This window comes from Pagrus pagrus (assembly GCF_965226575.1).
Source record: "Pagrus pagrus genome assembly, chromosome: 7".
Classification (NCBI taxonomy): Eukaryota; Metazoa; Chordata; class Actinopteri; order Spariformes; family Sparidae; genus Pagrus; species Pagrus pagrus.
The window spans coordinates 12,175,544-12,197,539 of record NC_140191.1 but is presented as its reverse complement, the minus strand read 5'-3'; the positions used below and the strand labels follow the sequence as shown (position 1 = coordinate 12,197,539).

General features: G+C 39.2%; 2 protein-coding genes across 3 annotated transcripts in view; one reads left to right on the top strand and one right to left on the bottom strand.

Moving 5' to 3' along the window:
- cldc1 (C-type lectin domain containing 1) overlaps window positions 1–12,841 on the bottom strand; it is a 19,113-nt gene extending 6,272 nt beyond the window's left edge. The window contains exon 1 of the mRNA XM_084357465.1: window positions 12,757–12,841. Within this exon, the coding sequence (XP_084213591.1) occupies window positions 12,757–12,774 (18 nt within the window). The 5' untranslated portion in view covers window positions 12,775–12,841. The remainder of the gene's footprint in view (window positions 1–12,756) is intronic.
- Window positions 7,409–21,996, top strand: cops7a (COP9 constitutive photomorphogenic homolog subunit 7A). 2 transcript variants are annotated; one of them, XM_084357462.1, is made up of 8 exons: window positions 7,409–7,515; window positions 12,778–12,900; window positions 15,804–15,879; window positions 16,652–16,740; window positions 17,576–17,778; window positions 17,896–18,001; window positions 19,823–19,984; window positions 21,373–21,996. In XM_084357462.1, exons 2-8 carry the CDS (start codon window positions 12,778–12,780, stop codon window positions 21,424–21,426), a joined length of 813 nt encoding a protein of 270 aa, XP_084213588.1. In that variant the 5' UTR covers window positions 7,409–7,515; the 3' UTR covers window positions 21,427–21,996. The 2 variants fall into 2 exon arrangements, with proteins under 2 accessions (XP_084213588.1, XP_084213589.1); XM_084357463.1 differs by having other exon boundaries at window positions 19,823–19,992.

Sequence of the window (21,996 nt, the reverse complement as noted above, 5' to 3'; positions counted from 1 at the left end):
ATTAATTCAATATTTGCAATGCAGCATTTTCAGTTTGGTATTTCTACTTTTACTTTTATGTAAAAGATCGTATTACTTCTATTATTAGACCATGGTGAATTATAACTGGGTACATTTACTCAAGTACTGCACTTAAGAGTAATTTTGAGGTACTTTTACTTTAGTTGAGTATTTCAATTTGAAGTTACGTTCAAGTCAACTATATTAGTGAGGGAAATGTTGCTCGGCATTCAGTCATGAACCAAAGGATGGATACAAAAACCCAGGAATCCAGATAGACCAAGAACCAATTGCACTTTCAAAAGACCAGTTCCTGAGTTGCACATGAAAAGTATTGCTGTAACTCTGCTAATGAAATGCCTGTAACCTTGCCAGCAAAGTAAAACTACATTGCAACATTTAAAAACCGCAAACACTGTCTGATTTTGCCGTGACTATAGCAAATGTCAACTAACTTCTAGCTAAAATAAAGAATGACCTGTAATTCTGTGCAGAGAATATGAAGACTGGTGACTGTTTTAAATGTGTTTTTATTGTATTCAGTGGGTGTAATAAATAAATGTCTAACATGTCCTTGAACTGTTTATTGGAGGTCAGCCACCAACAACAGACTCAGATTCCCACGCATGTCCTGTGTCTGCATCATGTGCCACTACTGAGGGCTATGAGGGCACAAGTGCTTTTATTGTGTTTTATTACATTTATGACATTACATAGTTGGGTTTACGTGATATACTGGGGGATCATATGGCAATCCATCCAATAGGTGTTGAGATATTTCAATCTGGACCAAAGTTCACCCAAAAACTAATTTAATTGTCATACTGTTGTGTTTTCTCACCCTCCACTAATTCCTCCCTCTTCAAACAATAATGCTCCTCTGTACAGTCTGTGAGTCTCTGTAAGATTTTACTGCTGCTGTTGCTGGAATAATTGCATTTCTATGAGCTCCCTCGCGGCTGTTAAGAATGATCATTTACAACATAAACTTTCTCTGGTGTCATTGCCAGATATTTTTCCACATTTGTGTTTCCTCTGTTTATGTCACTACTTTGCTGTTGCCTATTAATGATTTAAAGAAAGAAATAATGGTTTCTAAGAAGAGTAATTGATCTTATATAAGTCATTAATGACGATGAAAGATATATATCTATGAGGCTTTCAGTAAACGACACCGCCATAGACACAAATATGAGATAGGGTGAGTTTGAAACTGGTCAGGTTCAGAGGAACTGAAAGTCAAGCCTTTTACCGTCTTTAGTTCAACTTAGTATTAACGGTGTACTTTACCCAAACCTCTAAAGAGTTTTGCTGTGGTCACAGTTAGTGTGTATTACAAGCATTGGTTCTTCTCGATAAAACTAATTACCTCACCGTTTCCTGGCAAGACTGCTGATGTAAACACACAGGTGCAGGTGCGGTGGTGAGGTTAAATGTGGGTGACACAGATTTCACAGAAACCATCAAGATATACCGCTGCTATGAACCGTACTTTAAAATTGTGCTTATACATATTTTATATCTTATAAATGAACTGATAAAATGAGCTATATTTTTCATGTGGCAGATGTGGTTTAGTGTGCAGTTAATGTGTCATGATATGGCAAATGAAAAGCAGTCTGCCTAAATAAAGTGACAACACTTAAACATTCAGCTTACTTGAGCCACAGTAGCATCACCTAACTGCGAGGAATATTGGCCAATTTATAGTGATACAGTACATAAAAATTGGTCTCGTATGCAATATTCATAAAGTAGAATGAAATCAATTTTTTTCTCTGTCGAGAGTCTTACGCTGTTACACATCCAGTTGTCACGGAAAGTGTTACGTGTTTCTTTTTATTCCTTCTCTAGTTGCAAGTCATCATTTTCAGGTACTAAAATCATGCTCAATACCTTCTGTCTGTGTGTCTATGAATGTGTGTGTATGAGTGTGTGTGTGTGTGGTGGTAATAGATCAAGCACGTACATCCCCAGTGGTGTTTGTTTTAAATGAGAGAGTGTCCTCACAAGCACATTATCAGGCCGAGCTGCCAGAGACTGTTGGCCCTGCAGGAGAAATATTTCACAATTATGGACTTTTGTGCTTTTTCTATTACATGACCCTCACTGGACTGGAGAGAGCGCTTTATCTTTTTTATTGCCAATTATAGGTGTCCAAAAGCACACTGAGCTGAAATAAAGAGAGAATAATCAGTGAGAGGTAGGAACAGAGTGAGACAGAGAGACAGACGGGCAGATGAACACACTCAGACTGGAGGGCAGGGAACTCGGGAGGTTGTAAGACAGTGTTTATACTCACAGAGCACAGTCAGTATGAGGCTGGCGCAGATGGAGGCCAAAAAGCCAATAACCATCAGGAGAGCAGTCTGACTCCTCAAACACTCAACGCCCTGCCTCGGTCCCTGGGAGCCTGATTAGACCCAAAACAGTCCGCAGCATGCTAGCTGTCAATTCACCATTTTTAATCCTCTGGTGTAGCACAGAGTGCAGACGTTGAGTTAAAGGAGATTGGAGAGCTTGACCAGAATTTAGCCTCATAACATTTACGAGTCCCAAAAGATAATAATGTATGTCTGCTGGAAGTTTGGTCAAGTGTTTATTTGTCTCTCATGTTGTCACTTATGCACACAGACACAATATTAGTAGTGGCAAAGTATTCAGATCCTTAGGAAAAAGCAGCAATGGCACACTTTAAAAATACTCCATTACAAGTGAAAGTTCTGCATTCAAAATCTTACTTGAGTCAAAGTACAGAAATGTTATCAACAACATCATGTTCAGATACATCATTTTATTTTGGGTTACTGCTAGAACAGGTTTACATGCTTTAATGCTCAAAAACACATCAGTTTTCTCATACTGTCCAGTGTTGCGGCACTGTATTCACCCTCTGTCTGAAACGCTCTGTTTTAGCTCCTGTCTCTTTAAGAACCCTCCTCCTGAATACGAGGTCTCCTCTGACTGGTCAGCTCACACACGTCTGAGCCAGCACTGCCAACAACAACAGAGCAGCTGTGTTAAATCAGTTCTTATATGCCAAACTGACCACGAGGTATAAATTATGCAAATGTGTGACACGGTGATGTAATGTGATGTCACAAAGTCACAGAATTAAAGGTGGGGCTACTGACAAGGTGTTTCAGGAGCAGTGTTTTCTGTGGGAGAGAGGAGCTTCTGCGGACTTTGACCTTTTTAACTTTTAGGATCTTTTATTTGCACAAAAAATTTAAAAAGCATAACAGGTCTCCTTTAAATATATGTATACAGTGGGGTCTAAAAGTCTAAGACCACATTAAAACATCTCTGATATTGTCACGTAAACCTGGAGATGATCAAAAGTTTGAGGATTCAGAGAGAAAGTGAAAGTGTTAGAGGTCAAATTGTTATTCTAAGCAAAGAAGGCCTTTCTCTGCATCAAAACACATTGCAATACTACAGGTTTCTGCAGTATCGGGGGCAGCGAATGTAACTCTAAAATGATTTGAAGAAACTGTATCACTTGTTTCCAAAGCACGATCTGGCAGACCCAAAGTGACCACACCATCAGAAGATCAATACATCGAGCTTCGTCCTCTGAGAGTTAGAAAAGCAACTTGATCACAGATACAGAATTTGATAAATAAAGAAGGCAAGACTCCAATCAGCAAAAGTACTGTCAGAAGAAGGCCGTCTTGTAGTGGTCTCAGAGGACGAGTATCAGTTTCTAATACACTTCTCATTAGGTGAAACAAGGCCAAACACTTGACTGGGAAAAGGCCTATTTACTGGTGAATTCAAGTGTATCTGAAGGGTCTGTGTAATGAGACAAACAGGAGAGAGAATGATACCACAGTGTATCAAACCCACAGTGAAACATGGTGGTCGAATTATTGAAGTTTAGGGGTAATTAGAAAATTAGCATGCTAATACGCCATCCACCTATCCACATGCAGCCCTGCACTCCTCACCTCTGGCTTCAAAACTTACCTCAGAGCGAAAACGATACATGCAGCTGTGAGAGGACAGAGCTGTTCAATGACAGGTGACAGGGTGTAGATGAAACCAGTACATGATCTTTATTTCCTGCTGCCTTTGATTTACTGTGTTGCCCCCTTATCCTCTTATCTTGCCCTCGCTCTCATTAACAGTTAAGCAGGGCAGGGAGTGCGCTGAAGGATGGCTTCATGTCGGAGAGCCGTGTTAACACTTCAGCAGGGACAAGCTGGACTGGCTGAAGAGCAGAGACAGCTGTGCAGAGATGGGCAGCCATCTTATCATACTGCACTCTATGGAGCAGCATGTTTGTGTGTTTCTGTGTGTGTGTGGGAGCCTGAACTGAACACACCCTATCAACAGACTTCACAGACAGAAATGAGCACTTTGTCTGTGGAGCCCTGCTGACCGGCACAGGTGTTCCTCATTCCCCTTAATTGGGTCGGTTACTTTGTGCTGTCTGGAGAAGAAAGCTTAAGACGTGTGTGTGTGTGTGTGTGTGTGTGTGTGTGTGTGTAAAGACAGGAAACATAAAGACATCTCAGCAAAGGCAAGGTCACTTTATCTCGGCTTTACTTTTACAAAGGCAGAGTTTGGAGATTAGAAGGTAGATTTAAGGCTGCATTAGGTCTTTTTCTGAGGAGACATTTTGACTTGTCATTGTAGGAGGAGCACAGCTGTCACTGATAACACTGAAAACAGCTCCGTTCTGCTCAAGTGTTCCAGTAAGCCCTGACAGTGTGACACTATGTAAGTGAAGCAGCTAAAGGGAATTCAGCCATCAAAATATCAAAATGTCTTCCATGAACGAGGCCTATCCATGATCCGAATGTGAACTACACACATCAGTTCCTAATCTGTAAACTGACATTGTTAAAGCTGGGGTTGGCAAGACTGTAGAAACCAGTGAAAGCAAGTTACATTTTGGAAGTATCCAAACTGAAAAAATCCCACGTCCTCCCTTCAGAGCCACTCACATGAACACCTGACTACAGACTGTCCTGTAGTTGTAGCTCTCGCTAGCCAGTTCAGCGATGTGTTAGCAGCTAGTTCTCTACGTTCAGTGTGATCTCTTAGCCTTCTAGACTAATAAATACGATTTTTCTATGAGAATTTAAAGTGTCTGCTGTGAGAATGGCCTGTCATGTGTATGAATTTGCCTTGTACTTCTATGTTTATATATCAATAAAAAATTACACATTGTGTCTTTAAAGAGTAAAAGATTTGTTCGAAAATTGAAGATTATTCCCATCAAAACCACGATGAGAAGGTGTTTGTTTTGGGTATGTTTGGATTTGACTTTTAGAGCTTGAGTGAGCACATTTCTGGAATAATGAGGACATTTTGCTTGTTCCACCTTCTGAAGGACTATTTAAGGTTAAGGGGTTTAAGACTTGGTAATATATTATGTCAATAATGTGTGTTTGTGTGTGTGTTTAACTTCAGGATGCTCTGGAAAAATAAGCCAGGAGAATTGGTAGATGTGATCAGCCTTTCTATATCCGCCTATCTGATGTACACGTAGAGAATGAAGCAGACCGGAGATGTGTGGACAACATGACTTTGCACAAGCACAAGTACCATCTAATTTTAATATTTAATGCATTAAATCATTTATTCATTTACGTTTCGTATTAAAGTTGACAGTTTAAAGTTTAACATATTTATGATATTGAATAAACTGTCCAGGAGGAAACTAAACCACCAAAAGAAAAATAAGCTGCCTGTTTTACCATGCTGATACGTACAGCAAGTATAAATCAAATAACATCTAAAGAAATGATGAATGTGTTTTCAGAAGACACACAACAGAGTTTAAACATTTCATCATTGAAGCAAGGGCTGGAGCGAGGTGAGTCTGTTGTCCACAGTTGTCAGAAATGTTCACAGTAGTTATTTGAAGCTTACCCAGTCTATAGCCTGCTCCTCCTCTCTCCCTCTGTAAAAGATATTATCAGTGGAGCTGAGAGTCAGATAACAAGTATAACCAGTCAGGAGAAGAACACGGAGAGGACTGTGTCTCTTTAGACAACTGTTACGCCTCTTAAAATGGGGAGGAATAATCACAAGAATTATATAATGATATTACCTCAGCAACAGCTTGAGTCTGATGAGGAAAATTCTGCGAATTCCCCAGGTGTGTGCGAGGAGAGCAAGCAATCGATCTCAGACTCTCAGATCAAGTCTTGATCTGCTGCTGTATTTGTTTGCATGTTGAGATATTCTGAAAGGAAAAACATTCCTTTAAAAGATAAGATATATTGTAGCATTGCACTGATTTTAGACAAGGACGTTTCTATTTTATTCTATTATTTGTATATTTTATTTTTACTCACTCTTATTTCTTATTGTCTTCTATATTTATATCTTAATAAAATCTCTCAATGGTGTGACATTTCCGTTCTAGAAAGACCAACTGTAACATTATAATTTGCCTTCAGGGATCAATTAAGTATTTGTGATTCAGATTCTGATTGACAATGACAATCAGGTGACAATATTTGAAGTGTGTCCATTTACTATTAATTAATAGTGTTATGTTAGATCATCCAGGTCTGACTAGAGAAAAAATGCCTTCATTTTGTAATGTTTAATGAATGCTGTCACTGTGTCCTAGACGTTTGGCATAAGAATGATTATTGTCACATTTGTGCAAATTTACAACTCAAAATGGAGCTGTAAATTATTTCAGATTAGATTTCTTTTAGTGTTGTTTTAACCTGTTAAAAACTAGCCTCTATTTTGAGTCTGTGCTTGAAAATGACATGCATATGTTTAAGAGAGTGTGTCTCTGCAACTACAAGGTCTATTTGAATAATGTATCATAATAAAGGGAACATTTGTTCAGATGTGTATACGTATATATGTCACCAGGTCTGAGCAAATATCTGCTCTGGCTTAACAGGTGAAGTCTATGTTTTAATTCTTCCATGCACTCCTTCAGACATTAGAGACGAAACGTACATCAATAAAATTGTCTTCTTAAACATGTTTTACCTTTTTGTTTTCTGCAGTTTGAAATACACACCTCAATACAGCCTACTAATCAGTTTACCAGTCTTTGATGTAACTGGAGCCTGTAATACACACAGTAGAAAAGTAGATGCCAACATTTCTGTTTTGACCACTTGCCACATGTGATGGCCTTATATGGTTTGTGATTTTGCCGCCTTGGATTTTTTTCTAAAGGATTAAAGGCTATTTCAATATAAAAGACAAGACAGAAGACAGAAGTCCTCCCTTTAATCGTTTTTGTGGCCTCCTCTGAGTTATTTGAGGACTTCTGACCTTCAGTTTGTGAGCTGCTGCGTGATGAACATATTGATATTTACAGTCCCAGGTGGTGTAAATCACCTCACCGCTAGATGACGCTGTTCTCCCTGAGCCCCTGAGAAAGATGCTGATCGACAGCTAGATATGTCCCGCCCACTTTGTTGTACTGTCCAATCAAATGTTACGTTCCTTTGTTGTCGTGCGTGATTGTGCTGACGACGGAACTCATCAACCGAGAAGCTGTCTACTAGAAACCAACACAACAAGGTAAATTTGGACACATTCAGCCTTATTTTAACTCTTTTGTGGGAACATTTACGTGCATGTTGTATTTACCGGTTATTCGTGCAGTTAGTGGTATGATTTAAATCAGTAGAAAGGCTTAAAATGGACTGAGGCCTAACGTCAACGGGTTAGCGAAGCCTTGCGGTTCGTTAGCCGTTAGCAACCGAGCTAGCATGACACATTGAGCTTGAATAATAACCGAGCACGCTAACATAGATTTTAATGAGAACTGTTATGAAAATAGTCTCGTTCCTGTAACGATGTATATGTTTTGTGCGCTGAGCACTTTATCTTGCTTTGACATTGATGTCTGTTGATGCATAAGATCATTAGCTTTAATGTTAGCCTGGTAATTTAGCTGTGGAGCTAACGTTAACTTTAATACACAGGCAGAGAGTTTGGCTGAGCAAGCCTGGCTGTAATTTCTTAACCCTATAACAACCTGCAGTCTGTAGGGGATCAGATATTGCAAACGACAAAACTTAGAATATATCCTGTAGATTGGTTGACGTTAACATAAAAACAAGGGGTCTTAAGTGTGAATATTTCACTCAGTTTAAACTTCACATAGCTCCAATAAAGGGTTGAGACAGGCTGATAGAAAATATACATTATATAATAATGTCAAACTGTCTGGGAAAAGATGACTTTAATAACCTTAAAGCTACATGAAGGAAATTAAAATGGTAAAACTTTATGTGAGGGTGTTAACTGCATGTAGGCAGTGGTGATTAGATTATTGCGATGTCACAGTCCAGTGAAAGCACTGCTACTTTAAAGATATTAAAATCTGAAAAATGTATGGGAAAGTTTCTGGATAATGTCAGAGTGGAAGTCCCTGTTATTTGTATCCTTTTCTTTCTTTCTTCCTGTCTTTTTTTTAAAAAGGAGAATATGTATGAATGATATACATATGGATTAACAATTATCAACTATTATTAGCAATTACATATATTTGTTACGGTTTCATATGTCGGTTGTCTTTATATATTTGATTAACCATTAAGTTCATAAATAATCAGTCAAAAACCTGAAATATGTCATCCAAATTCCCAGAGATCAAAAAGACATCTTCAGGTTGAAACAGTCTAAAAACCCAAATAAATTTGCTTTAGAACATTTACTTTCAAAAGTCTATAATAGAGAGAAAAGCAGCAACTCCTAACGTAATGTTTCTTATTTTAGCATTGTAAATGATTTGAACAATAAATTGATCAATCAACCTTTTGTAAATTAACTCCTCTGTCTCGAGATTTGCGGGTGAAACAGTTGCTCACTATAGATAGATAGATAGATAGATAGATAGTCATTACAGTGTACAAGGAAATTAAAAGGGCTTCACATTAAGTTGCACAAAAAGAGGCATCTGAGCACAGAAATAGGCATCCACACAGCAAACTAGAAAATCCAGGCATCAACACCAAAATACACAATACAGGCAACCCAGCACAAAAAAACAAATAAAAAGAAAAGAGTATTTGGGGAGTAAACAACATTCAACTTTGTTATGGCTGTGACTGCAAATGTTTTGAGGAACACTACTTCAGAAAAATACTAACCAAAATGACCAAAAAGAAATATAATGATAATAAATAAATAAATACTGACCAAAATAAACCTGCTGAAATGGACATATACACAAAAGGCGATAAATACACACATATTTTCAGTAAAGTGCAGAAACAAGTATTTACACGTACTCGGCTTCTACCCTTGCAGTGTTACTACTATGTAGACTCCAAAAAGTAATAGGCAGAGACTTGTGGTAGTGCTGCTGTCAGATAAAAGCTCTTTACTGTTTCAAGCATTCACTTGCATGTTAAAATTATTAAAAATTAAGCCTCTCCAAAAAGTGGCGATTAAGGATACTTTACCTGTCATGTGAAGTGGTGATCAAGGAATAAGGTAGTTGAATCAGACTTTTTTCTCAGTGCTTTATGGAGAGAATTTGAGTTAAATGCTATTGGATCGTATGAAGTTGACTTGCTCATTGACAAAACATCACATATCTGACCGCATATGTGAAGAAATGCTGAATTCATCACTAATAAACTAATTTACAAAGATGCACTCCATTTCAGTAAAAGCTCAGAAGTGGTTTGCAGTGATCTTAAAGTCCGTTTTGGTTGAAGAGGATTATGGGAAAGATGGATGAACTGCTTATTAGAGTTGAGAGGCTATTGAAGTGAGTGCTGCCTCAGTGAGTTTTGGGTTTGATATACACCACTGCCAAACCCAATTTAAATTGTTTTCCTTTTAGTAGCCTTGTACCTTTTTTTTAAAAGAAATTATTTTATGAAATATTTTATTTTGTTTGACACTCTAATTCTATTTTGGATCTAAAGCTACCTTTAGGCATGCATAACAATAGAGCAAGAACAATAGCAAAACAAATGTATCGGATAGAGCATGCAGTGCCTGTTGTACTAGTACAAAAGAGAACAGTAGGTATTAGGACACGAGTAGAATTTTTCTAAAAGTAAGTACTTTTGTTGACATTTTGCTGCCATTATACACAATTAGCCATTGATGACAATAATAGGCAGAATGAATTGAGTGCAGTGCAACAACAGTGTTCATTATCTAAGCTCATTACTGCATCACAAGACAATTAGTAGTAGTACAAGTAACATTGCGTCCTTTTGCACTTAGGGATCCTTGGAATTATCAGTGTTTGTTCACAAAAACTTCCAGGTGGAAAACCCCTGCATCATGCACAAGCTTACAAACAATAGAATAGTCTTTTTTTAAGGATGTTATTTGTATTTATAAGTGTATGCATCTAGATAATCTAAAATCCATGTTTGATGCTTCAAGTCTCATTGTTACTTTGGAGTCTTTATTAACCCGTTGGGCCACAGAATAAAGAAAACAATAACTTGAGCTTACCCAAAACAGGCAGTGAGTCTGACCACTGGTGAGATGTCGCTTTTTTTTTTAACTTTATTGCTATTGATTCACATCAACAGGCAATTAACATCATAAAAGAAAATCACCTTGAGATTGGGCTTCACTTGTCATATAGATGAAAGAATACTCATAGGGGAGAGCACACATGCAGTTACCTACCTGAAAAGACTATACTTTTAAAAATTAAACGTTCAAAAGAAAAATATTTTTTAGATTGAAAAACAAACAAGCAAAAAAAATAAGGCACAAGAATCCTACCGTCAATAACTGAGGGTCATCCTTTTAATATGTGCACTTTTAGTTGTAGCTGAGCAGTCATGTGTTTCATCATTTAAGATTTGAGATGTTTATTATGTCACTCTGGTTGTACAAGTACACTTCTGTGAAATTCTTTTGATAAGAGACTCGACTAAAGTACATAAGAATAATAACAACAATAATAATAATTATAATGAATAAAGAAAAACAAAAACAGAGAATACAGAATAAAAATATAGCACAGCACTACAAAAAACTGTCGCTCTCAGCATGTCACCCATATATAACATTGTTCCGTGGTAAACAGATGGTTGGGTGATACTTCCAATTAGAATAACTCTGTGTCCAGGGGGATGTCCTTTTCCAAAATTTTCTCCATTTCTTTCTCTGATGTTTTCCCAAAATGATTGTATTTTTGGGCAGTCCTAAAATATATGAGTATGGTCACTGTCCATACTGCAGTGTCTTCAGTATTTGTTGGAGATGTCGCTTTTGGGTAGATTACATCCAAGATGTTAGCAAAGCAGCACAGTTCATTAAATACTCGTGCTTTACTATATATCTTTAAACATTACAGGGCTGAAAATGACAAAAGAAGTAAGTCTGGCAATTCCACATATCACTGCAATGCAAATGAACTGACAGTTGTCTAGCAGAAGTGACTACTGTTGTTAGCAATGTCACACTGATTCAGTCTATATATGTGTCATATATTGTTTTATTTTGTATCTCAATGGTCACCATGGTACTCTGTATCTGAACAGCTGCACCCTGAATATTGAACAGATCCACATATTCCTCCAGCCATCTCTCACTGAAATGCAGCCAGGTCTGTCCTCCTTTTAAATTCAATAGACATAAACAGATGGAAGCAATTCAGCCTCACATTCGGCTCTCAATTTGACTTTTAAAAAATCCTGAAATGAAAGAGATGCTGTTTTTCAAACAGTGTGGGTTAATTTGTTGGGATGCAACACATGCCCGCTCATCTGTTCAGCTTGCCTGAGAATGTGCTCTTAGACCTGCTCGATGGTGGTCCAGTGGGACAACATATGGAAGATGTGCATGTCTGCATCTAAATGTATCAGATTTAGGATGATACAATACATCAGCACCGATAAGCACCGACTGAGATTAATGAGAAGAACCAGTCAGACTAGTCTTTGCTCAGCAGTAGGCATCCAGACACACTGTTGCATTAATTTTAGGAAATGGCCGCGGGTAATAAAACCAGTCTGATGCAACGGCACTAACTTTATCATGTATATGTAAGACTGAACTTCCCTTGTGTCTCAAGATGCATCATCTGGGATTAAGATCTTATAATATCCCTCAAAGTCCAGAGGACATCTCCTCACAAGGCAATTCTGTGCTATTGTTACCATAGAGCGATTACAAAGCAAGAGTCATGATAATGTTTAGATACCTGACATGTGGTTATGCATCAGGAAATGTTCCTGTGTTGTTTTTTGTTTTGTTTTGCTGGGATTCATTTTCTGAAGAAGTATCTGCTGGAGGCAAAGGCAGATTTCTTTCACTACTGAGGTAATTATTCTGGTGTTGCCCTCAGCCCAAAGTGCATTTGCATCGTCTCTATGCCGGGAATGGGTTTTGATGAATATACATGCCCTGCTTCACATTCATTACACTTCTTGCCCGTATTGGTGCTACCTAGTGCAGCTACTCTTCCACTATCTCTGTAGCTCTCCAGGTAATTTGAGGGTTAAGTGCTTTGGTCAAGAGCACTTGGCAGTTGGACGTTAAATGAAAAGGGAGCATTGTTCGTTCAATTCTGTGTCCTCTCGACAGACCACAAGTAGCTGCTGGACTATGTTTCGAGTTTCATGTTCATTAATAGAGCTTTGATATTAAGTATTTATGGAAGATTGTGACACGATGTCTCTCGATCACATTTTCCTCCCCCATTATATAAAGTGGCAGAGCCACGGCGGTTACAGGGAGGTTATTTCCTTTTTTCCTTTTTACATGGCTCTGATGCTTTCATGCTTCTCTCTGTAGTTCTTTTGTTCAACCTGCTAACCTTGTCTCTGTTACCTGTGTTTCCCTTGGCATCAGATGGAGGTGGAGCAGCTCCTGTCTCTGTCAGGCTCAGCACTGGCCCAGGCTGTCAGCTCCCTGCTGGAGACCCCAGGCCTCTACGTCTTCTCTGACATCCTGGAGCTGCCTAATGTCAGAGAGGTAAACACACTCTCCTGCACTTTATCTTCTTCACCCTTTTTGTCTTTTGGGACCTTTTCAGACCTGGCATGGAGAAAACGGTCTTAATTACGACTCGACAGTTAATCTCACAAGTGTTAATGTATCCCAGACACCTGGAGAATCTGATCAGAGGGGTCAGCGATGCATGCAACCACATTGTTAGTGCAGCATCAACACAAGTGTATTTTCAAACCACTGGACCAAATTTATCATCTATGCAAGTGGAAGTTAAAGCGTCTACATTTGTGCACCAATTATGTAATCTAAGTTGCAACTCAACTCTCATCTACGTATATAACTCCTGGGCACAATGAGGAAGTACATCCGGAACCTATTACGTATGTTGTATGTTAAACTTGCACAGCTAACACCCCATTTTGGATGTGAAATGCTGCTGTTACAGTACCGCAGGATTGTGCAGCACCATTGTTCCATTCTTAAAGCCCTAGAAAGGATGCAGAGCTGGTGGGATATTTCCAAAGGATTTGTGTCCCTTTTTTATGCACCGAACAGTCAAATTGCATTTGTCCTTATTTGCTAAAAGAGCACACCAAGGTTTTTTCAGGTAAAATGGAAAACAAGCAGCACTGTAGAAGAATGGTATCAGAGGACATTGAGTAGAAAATTTAACATCTGAGAATAGCAGGTGTAAAATCTGCTGCACTGTTTTATTGGATAAACACAGAGAGAGAGAGGTAGAGAAACACTAGCCGGGTCGAAATTGTGAGACAGAAACAGTGAGAGAAATGTCTTAATGGTCCAGACAATGAAAATACTTCAGTAGCCGCAGTAAAGAATACAACAGCAAATTAAAAAGACGCATTATAAAGTTCCCGTAGACAAAAGAGCAACAATACAACAGCCTGTTATTAAAACACGAAGCTTTACCTCTCTGTTTGCCTCAGTGGTGTCTTGACTTTTAATGGCTCACAGCAGTTCCAGTCCTGTAAAATATGAATGAAACAGACAATAATACTTGCAAGTAGGCCTGTCATATTATTTTTTTATATGTTTACGGCAGTATTCTAGTCAGAGGACTTTTTAAAGATGTATGAAAAATCTCCCACAACATTTTGCTATTTATATTTTCTGACATTTGACCTTCCTCTTGGGGGACGAATAAATGCTTGGAAGTGTGTTCTTTGCAAACAATATTAGTGGCTTAACAACAGAGAACATTTTCTTTTGCTCTTCACTGCATCACTGACACTTGTCAAATTAGCTTGGCATTTGTAGAAATCATATCATCTCATTTACATGTAAATGGGAAAAAATTGAGGCGACACAAAATTTTGCACCGTGGTAGTTATTTTTGCTAAACCCAGTGGATTTCCCCACCAGGTGTTTACTGTACAGCAAGAATTAAAGCCATTTGAAACATAATCCACAAGGCAAAACACTTACATTAACATATACAATCTTGAAGACATCTGCTAATAGCTATGTGTCAGCCATAGGGAAACACTGTGGAAGTGATTCACTGTTTGAATATCAATCAGGGACCTGAAGTCTGATCAGAAAGAATCACTGAAAACAGATACTGAAGCCGGGTAGTGGTGGGCAATCTGGCAATTTTAGATTGTGATCGATCTTAAAGGCGTCCACATAGAGATTGCAGTATTTAATGTCCTCTTACTTCTGTTTCTAACCTTCAGTGTGTAATGTATTGTAAATCATGCAATGTGAGTTATAGCAACATGGATGATGAGGAGCTTGTGCTAAAAAAGACCAATCTTTAATGAAATACTGTGTTTTAATGGTGAAAATAGAGAAACTAGATTTGTTTTTTTCTTGTTTGACTGTTAGTGTACAGGGTATTTTAAAACTGAGAAATAAGATGGCAATTTAGATCATTAATTGTGATTGTGATTAAATAGATCATGCTATTCTTTTTTTGGCCAGATGCCCACCCCTAATGCAGGTGAAAAAGCATCTCTTCTCAGGCTACATCCACAGGAATAGGTTTCCTTTTTAAAATAAAGGAGTTTTAATAAAAATAGATGATCTCCATCTATACAAGCATTTTAGCACCCTTTCAGATCTACTCTCCATCCACACTAACACGCATGAAAGCGCATAACATATGACCATGCACAGACAGCGGGCTGGGCTTGCACTTCTGTACTTACTCTTATTTTTACTTCCTAATATGTAACAGGTACTAGGGCTGGTACAGAGGCTAGAGATATTTTCTCTGAAAACAGGACAAAAATAATGAAGCAGCGAAACGTGACTGCTTTTGGCAAAATTAAACTCAGCTGGACACTGAAACTGTTGCATGTAGGCAGTAGTGGCATTATAAAATGCAAAATTAAACTGCATGACAGCTGCTAGTATAGACAAATAGGTCAGCAATGCCTGTATTTCATTATCAATGTTGAATTAAACACTAGTAGTCAAGTCTGATGTCTGCTGTTGTTTTCTTCTGGAAATGGGCAACTTGTTAGGTGCGTGACAAATCAGGGAAGGGCACCTTGTGACTGATGTAGGTGCCAGTGACATTTTTTCCAAATGTCTCTGTTTCTGCCTGTCCGGAGTTAAACACTAAAACAGGGCCAGCAGTGTTTCTAAAAGTCTCAGTTTTAGGGGTCCTTAATCGCCAGAGTAGTGTGGACGGCAGGCGTAAACGTAGCGAAGTTATGCATTTTAAAACAAAGACGTATTAGTGGTGATGTAGCCTCAGATAAATCCAGTCTGAATATAAGAAGTCAGGTCCTCATTTGGTCTGTCTCTCTGTCTCTCTCACTCATTAAAGACCTCTCTTCAGAGTTGCTCATTGCAAAGACAAAAATATAGTTGCACAGTTTTTATGTAGCGAGTCTCATTACTTCTGTGTTCTGCCACATCATTTTCTCTTTTCCCCTCATCTTCCCTTCCCACAGCTGGAGAATGGCCCTCATGCACCAGTGTACCAGCTCCTCAACCTCTTTGCCTATGGAACCTACTGCGACTACAAAGGTATTTGCAGTGGCAGCACAGTGTAAATAAGTAATAGGGCAGCCCGGCAACTCTTTTATTATGAGCCGTATTTCCTTGCTGCGAGGCAGGCACCTTGACACAGCAGCTTAAACTCCCTCACCTGAGACACCGCAGGCAGGTTATTCACAGACAAAATTACTAGAGTGCTTTTATCTGTTTGGGCCACTTTTCATCAAGCGTTCCGATTGGCTGATGATTGTCTGTTTCACAGCAGCGCTGGCGCAAATGAACAATAAACGAATCTGTTGTGACTTAATTTGCTGTCTGTGTACTTCGTCGGGAAGCTGTAACAAGAAGTGGAATGTTAATTATGTCTAAATTTATGCTGAATATCAACCAATAGCCTGGAAAAAGAATGTAGCCTACTTTATTGTTCCCTTCCCTTTCGAGTCACGCCGACAGGGAGCACATTTACTTTCACAGAGCTGTGTAGTGGAGCCCTTAGAGGAGCTGTCAGAGCTGCTGTCTCTGAGGGTGTGAGTCCTGTCACCAGGGGAGCATGGCAGCACGGAGACACGGTCGCTGGAGACCGACTTTCTCCCGACTTCCTCCCGACCCTGTTCTCTGACTGCTTAAACAGCTTCACACTCCCCTGCATGTCTCAACGTCATATTACACTTCAAAGTAATAAGTAGTGCTACGATTACGTGTGACCGTCTGACCCTCAGCAAAGTGACACTTACACACTGCTCTGGTATATTTTCCCCATCATGACTTATTTTTTTTCTTATGTTCCTGTCTGCCGCTGTAGAGAGAGCAGCCTCTCTTCCCGAGTTGACCCCCGCACAGAGAAACAAACTCCGCCATCTGTCCATCATCAGCCTGGCGTCCAACCTCAAGGTACCGGTTCATTGTTGGTTTACATTGTTCAAAAGTGAAGATTAATTGAAGTGTTTTATTTGTCTCAAAAATAGAAAATAAATCTAATTTCTGCAGTCTTCATATTAGCTGTAGGCTTCATAATACAAATATTAATGATGTATTAACAATTCTGCTTTTAGATATGGCTTTGCTGTTTTGTTCAAAAAGTTCATGTGAGGTTGGCTGTAACTTTAAGCTTGTGGCTGTTTTTATATCGGCTAAATTAGAATCACAAGCCTTTTGGTCTTAACAAAAAGTTATTAGCACAGCCACTACTTTTCATGTCATTTTAGACATCTAACCCGTCTCGCTCCTATGCATGAGATAGTATTAAAAGTTATGTTTCTCTCATTTGCACCTTTCAACCATTTTTTTGCTATATTTAACCTTTATTTAGACAGGTTATGTCATTGAGAAACTTGTCTTTTTCTCAAGAGAGACCTGGTCACCACACTGCTTATGCCCTTTTCTTTCTCTGCTCCTGATGATAAATAATTGATTCATTATTCTCACTAGCTCTGTTACTTTCCACTACCATTGCTCCTTTCACTTTTGCCCTGGTTTTTCTCCCTAATATGTCACTGCTTTCAATGTATGTAGGCTTGAACTCCATAATTGCCCAGTGGAGGATTGTTAGATTGTCCAAACACTCCTTTCATCTTCCCCTGGCTGTGACATTTAGACAAACTGGCAAATTCACTGTAACATTTCTTTGTCATTTTCCATCAAACCGTTAAATTCAAATTATCTGCCTGCATACCTTGGTTAAAATAGAAGAGAATAGGGAGATTAAGGTTTCTGTTTTTCCCCTCAGTGCCTGCCGTACTCGCTGCTCCTACAGCAGCTTGAGCTGAAGAATGTGCGGGAGCTGGAGGACCTGCTGATTGAGGCCGTTTACTGTGACATCATTCAGGGCAAACTGGACCAGAGGAACCAGCAGGTGGAGGTGGACTGCAGCGTGGGTCGTGACCTGGGCCCCAACGAGCTCCCAAACATAATCAACACGCTGCAAGAGTGGTCAGTATCACCTCTGTGTGTCTGTGCACACACTTTAGATTTATGTCTCAATTATCTGTTTTCCCAGCTCCTAACAATCTGCTTTCTGCCTCCCTCTGTGCCTGTCTCCTCTCTCAGGTGTACAGGGTGCGAGGCGGTGCTGTGTGGTATTGAGGAGCAGGTCTCGAGGGCAAACCAATACAGAGAGAGCCAGTTAAAGGTCAAAGTCCAAGTGGAAACAGAGGTTAGTCCCTCATCCCTTCTGCCTACAGTGCTCTCACTCTTTCCACCCAGAAAATGCAACTGTTCCCTCAACTACATCTCTGTTTTTATGCTTCCAGCTTCTCGTGGTATTTTAGTTTCCCCCTGACTGCATATTTCCTGTTTTTGAATCTTGTTTGAGGGCAAACTCATGCAGCTCTGGGTTCATAAATCTAACTTTAAAGTATAGGTTCACAGTTCCTCCGTCTGAAAACAATAGTCAGGTTCCCGTATGAACACTGAAACAGGTTTTGCTCGCTGTAATCATACCTCCTGGTGATATTGGCTGTGAAGAGATCCCTTCTTACTGTGTGCTGTATCGGACAGAAGTGATGGGAGACACAACTCAGTCCTCATTCTGTGAATACATGCAAGGTTACTGTCTTACTGTCTTAGTGTCTCTGAAATTCAGTCCAATTCAGCTGCAGCCCAGCAATGAACACTGGAAACGAACCTCATCCCAGCCTCATCTGGTATCTATTTCCTATGGAGTGGACACAACAATAGCCTATAGTTTATCATAATACATACACACGTGTGTTTCGGTATGTGTAACCTTGAGTCCTTGCTAAACCATAATACAAGCAAGCAGTCATGTGTTTTCAGTGAAAAAAAAATCTTGCTGTTAGCGCATCATAATCCATCCTCTCACCCACATTATTTTCTTTTTCGTACTTTTTTTTTTATTATCTGCAAATCAGGGCTCAAACAACCTGGACTGTTTGGATCACTTCATTCCCATGACACGTCTCGCATGTGTGATCTTGTCGTGTATGACCCCGTGTTGCTGATCATTCATGTAGTGTGAAAATCACAACTGTAAGGCTCACACAAAAAGTTGTGTAGTGTGAGCACAACTGTGATCTGACGTGTAGTGTGTTCAAGCCTTTATTCAAACCATTTCACATCAAAGTTAGCATCTATATGCAGGATTCTTAAATGTGGATAAACCTGCAAAAAATAGTTGATTGCGTCGAAAAACAGGGAACAGTTGAAAGCGGCCTGAAGGTCAGTGACAATGTTACGCTGGTTTTCATTTTCTTTTTTCCTTTTTACATCAGTCTGTCTTTCATACTCAACGCTGACTAAATAATGTTCAATTGCTGCTTGAATGGAGACCGATGGGAAAATACATATTTACAGATTTCACCAGGGGCGACTAGACCTGGAAATGAATTCTGCTTGTACGCTTTCCCCATAAATACAAAAGCCATATTTTAGTTGGATTTTTTTTACACTGCTGAAGTCTCGTATTAGAGTCATATAAACTCTTTGGTACATTATTACTCAGACTGTGGATTACGTGTCCCATCACTCACATTGGAAGCGCATTAGTAGGGAATCTCTTAATTGGAGCCCGACTGATGAACCATTTTTGCGGCTGATGCCGATAGTGATATTAGGCAGTAAAAAAATTCAGATATAGATATATCAGTCGATATACTTGTGTATATATACTACTTTTTTTGCAATGATTCCTCAAATGTCGCTATCAAACAAATCATCTGGGATTTGCTGGGAATTTATACCCCAAGCATCTTTTTCTGCCTTATACATTTCTAAAAAAAAAAAGTTTTTCATATCGGTGCACATCACACAACATATATACAGATACTGATGTATCAGTGCCACTATGAAAAGTAGGAACAATTACACCAAACAAAGAAAAAACCTGTTTCGATGTTCATATGGGGACCTCACTATTGTTTTAAAACAGACTTGAAAGCTGTGAAGCTCCCCTGTAACCCATCCCTTATCTTTAATCTTTCATTTTTAATCTCTTCTTTATTCACTCTTCCCTCAGGTCTCAAACCTACAGAAAACGTTAAAGGCCAGCGCCGCCTCACCGTCATCAGGCCCCGCCCCTGCCGGAGCCGCCTCCAATCAGGACGCAGACCAGCCTGCAGAGCCACGAGACCCCGCCTCCTCTCAGGAACCACGACAACCAGGCAAAAAGAGCTCAAAGGTGAAAGGGTGAGTACTGTGACATCACCTTAGGATTTACTGTGATTAAATGGAGGAGACACTCAGGGAGGGTGAGAGCCACATCATGTCCACATGAATGAAGCTTTCTGAGCATCTTGGCGGTGACGGCTCTCATATAAATGAACCATCAACATTTTGCATAGAAATGGCATTCATTTTTCCAAAGTTTCCAAACCTTTCAGAAATTGAACACGTTTGGCCGTGTAGAATAATTTACTGGAAAAGTGTTTTCTTCAGAATAGTTGGTGCGCTCTTAAATAAATGTTGTATTTTTTTCAATTTCAAGCAAGAAGTTCTATTTATTCCTACATGTCACAAAACTGGAAAAAGCAGCATGTGGAGGTTTTTTCCATTAAGTTTCTTTTATTGCTGCTTCTTCTTTTGTTCTGTAAAGCACTTTGTAAATGTGCTTGTGAAAGGTGCTTTATAAATACGGAATTACCTAGCTATAACCGAAGCTCTAAGAAGACTTGAATTTAAACACTGAATTAAAGCCATTAGTCCAATGTTCTCGTAGAGTGCAAAGTTAATTCAACACAAAATCAGCTATGTTTCCATTTTTTTCCCCCAATAAATGATAAAAAGCCAGCTGCTAGTGTAAGTGGTTTGTCTGTGTGCGAGTGCGTGCATGTGTCTGCATGAAGTAGCTTTATTATCAGATGCACATCGGTGTTGTGGAGCCGTGTTCTAACCCTGCTATCAGGGACTCTTTCTGTTTTGCTTCCATCCGGCCCAATTACCGTTGGCTAATTTCACATCTGTCCTGGATTGTAAAATGTCACTGGATACACAAATGCCCCTCGTGCTATCCTCCTGAAAGAACTGTTTCCCCCTTCAGTGATCAGAGGAGATGCTCTGCTCGCCTGCTGTTTATGTTGTCACTCGCAAACAGAAAGCAGTGATTATTTTCTGGCTGCCTGTCACATTTTGATGAAGCATAGAGCCCTATAATTTTCATCACTCAGCACTGCACTTCATTCAAATGAAGATCCACTTAGTGTTTTGAAATCCAAATTAATGATAGCTTAACCTCAATCCTCGAATTAAAATTAGTTTTGACACCATTTCTTTATAAAGCTATTTAAAGGAGGGGACTGATTGTGCAGCAGTTATTATTAGAGATGGGCTCTTTGCACAAATTCTTTATAATTTGCAGAAAGAGAAACCGAGATCAATTTCAGTGCAAAAAAACTAAATGCTGATGTTAATACTTGAACACAAAGAGACTTTTGCGCCCAGGTTGCATCCTTGATACGCGGGCTTAGCAATGCAAGTAGATAGAAAACATAAAGTAACACATAACATTATTTTAATAAATCCCAAACGAAGCACCAATCCACTGTATCTTACTGGTTGTTTCCCACTCAGGCTGCGTGGCAGTGGGAAGATCTGGTCCAAGTCCAACTGAAGACAAGACACTGAGGCGTGGAGACGGCGGATGGACAGATGGACACTTTGACGGACAAACGGATACATTAAAGGATGTGACTGGTGTTCTCTTGTCACATACACTCGCCACAATAAAACCGGAAAGCTTAATGGGAACTTTTCTTGTCACTAAATCTCAACATGAAGGATTCGGAAACACACTGGCTGATGGAAATGACAGGTGTGACATCCATTCTTGCAGTTCTTAATAGTCCAACAGGTGGACTGTCACTGTATGTGTGTGTGTGCACGTGTGTGTGTGTGTGTGTGTGTGTATGTATATATATATATATATATATATCTACATACACATACACACACACAGCACTTGCAATACATCAGGACAGAACAGCAGAAGTCAGTTGCCTTTGACCAGAAACAGGATCAGTGTATTTGACATGTTTGTGTGTGTGTGTATCACTTGTTGGTTTAAAAAATGTTCTTTTGGTTTAGATTAATTCTATGTTGCTTTGTATTTTTTTTTCTTCTCTCTGCTGAGTTGAGACTTGTATAAAATCTGAATATAAATTGTTGGGAAATAAAACGAAGCACTGTACTGTCTCA

Bases quoted from the DNA above. Each gene is read 5' to 3' on its own strand.
- cops7a (XM_084357462.1), top strand. From the start codon at position 12,778: ATGGAGGTGGAGCAGCTCCTGTCTCTGTCAGGCTCAGCACTGGCCCAG. The intron at 12,901-15,803 runs GTAAACACACTC...CCCTTCCCACAG, and splicing joins AGCTGCCTAATGTCAGAGAG to CTGGAGAATGGCCCTCATGC. The intron at 19,985-21,372 runs GTGAAAGGGTGA...TTTCCCACTCAG, and splicing joins CAGGCAAAAAGAGCTCAAAG to GCTGCGTGGCAGTGGGAAGA.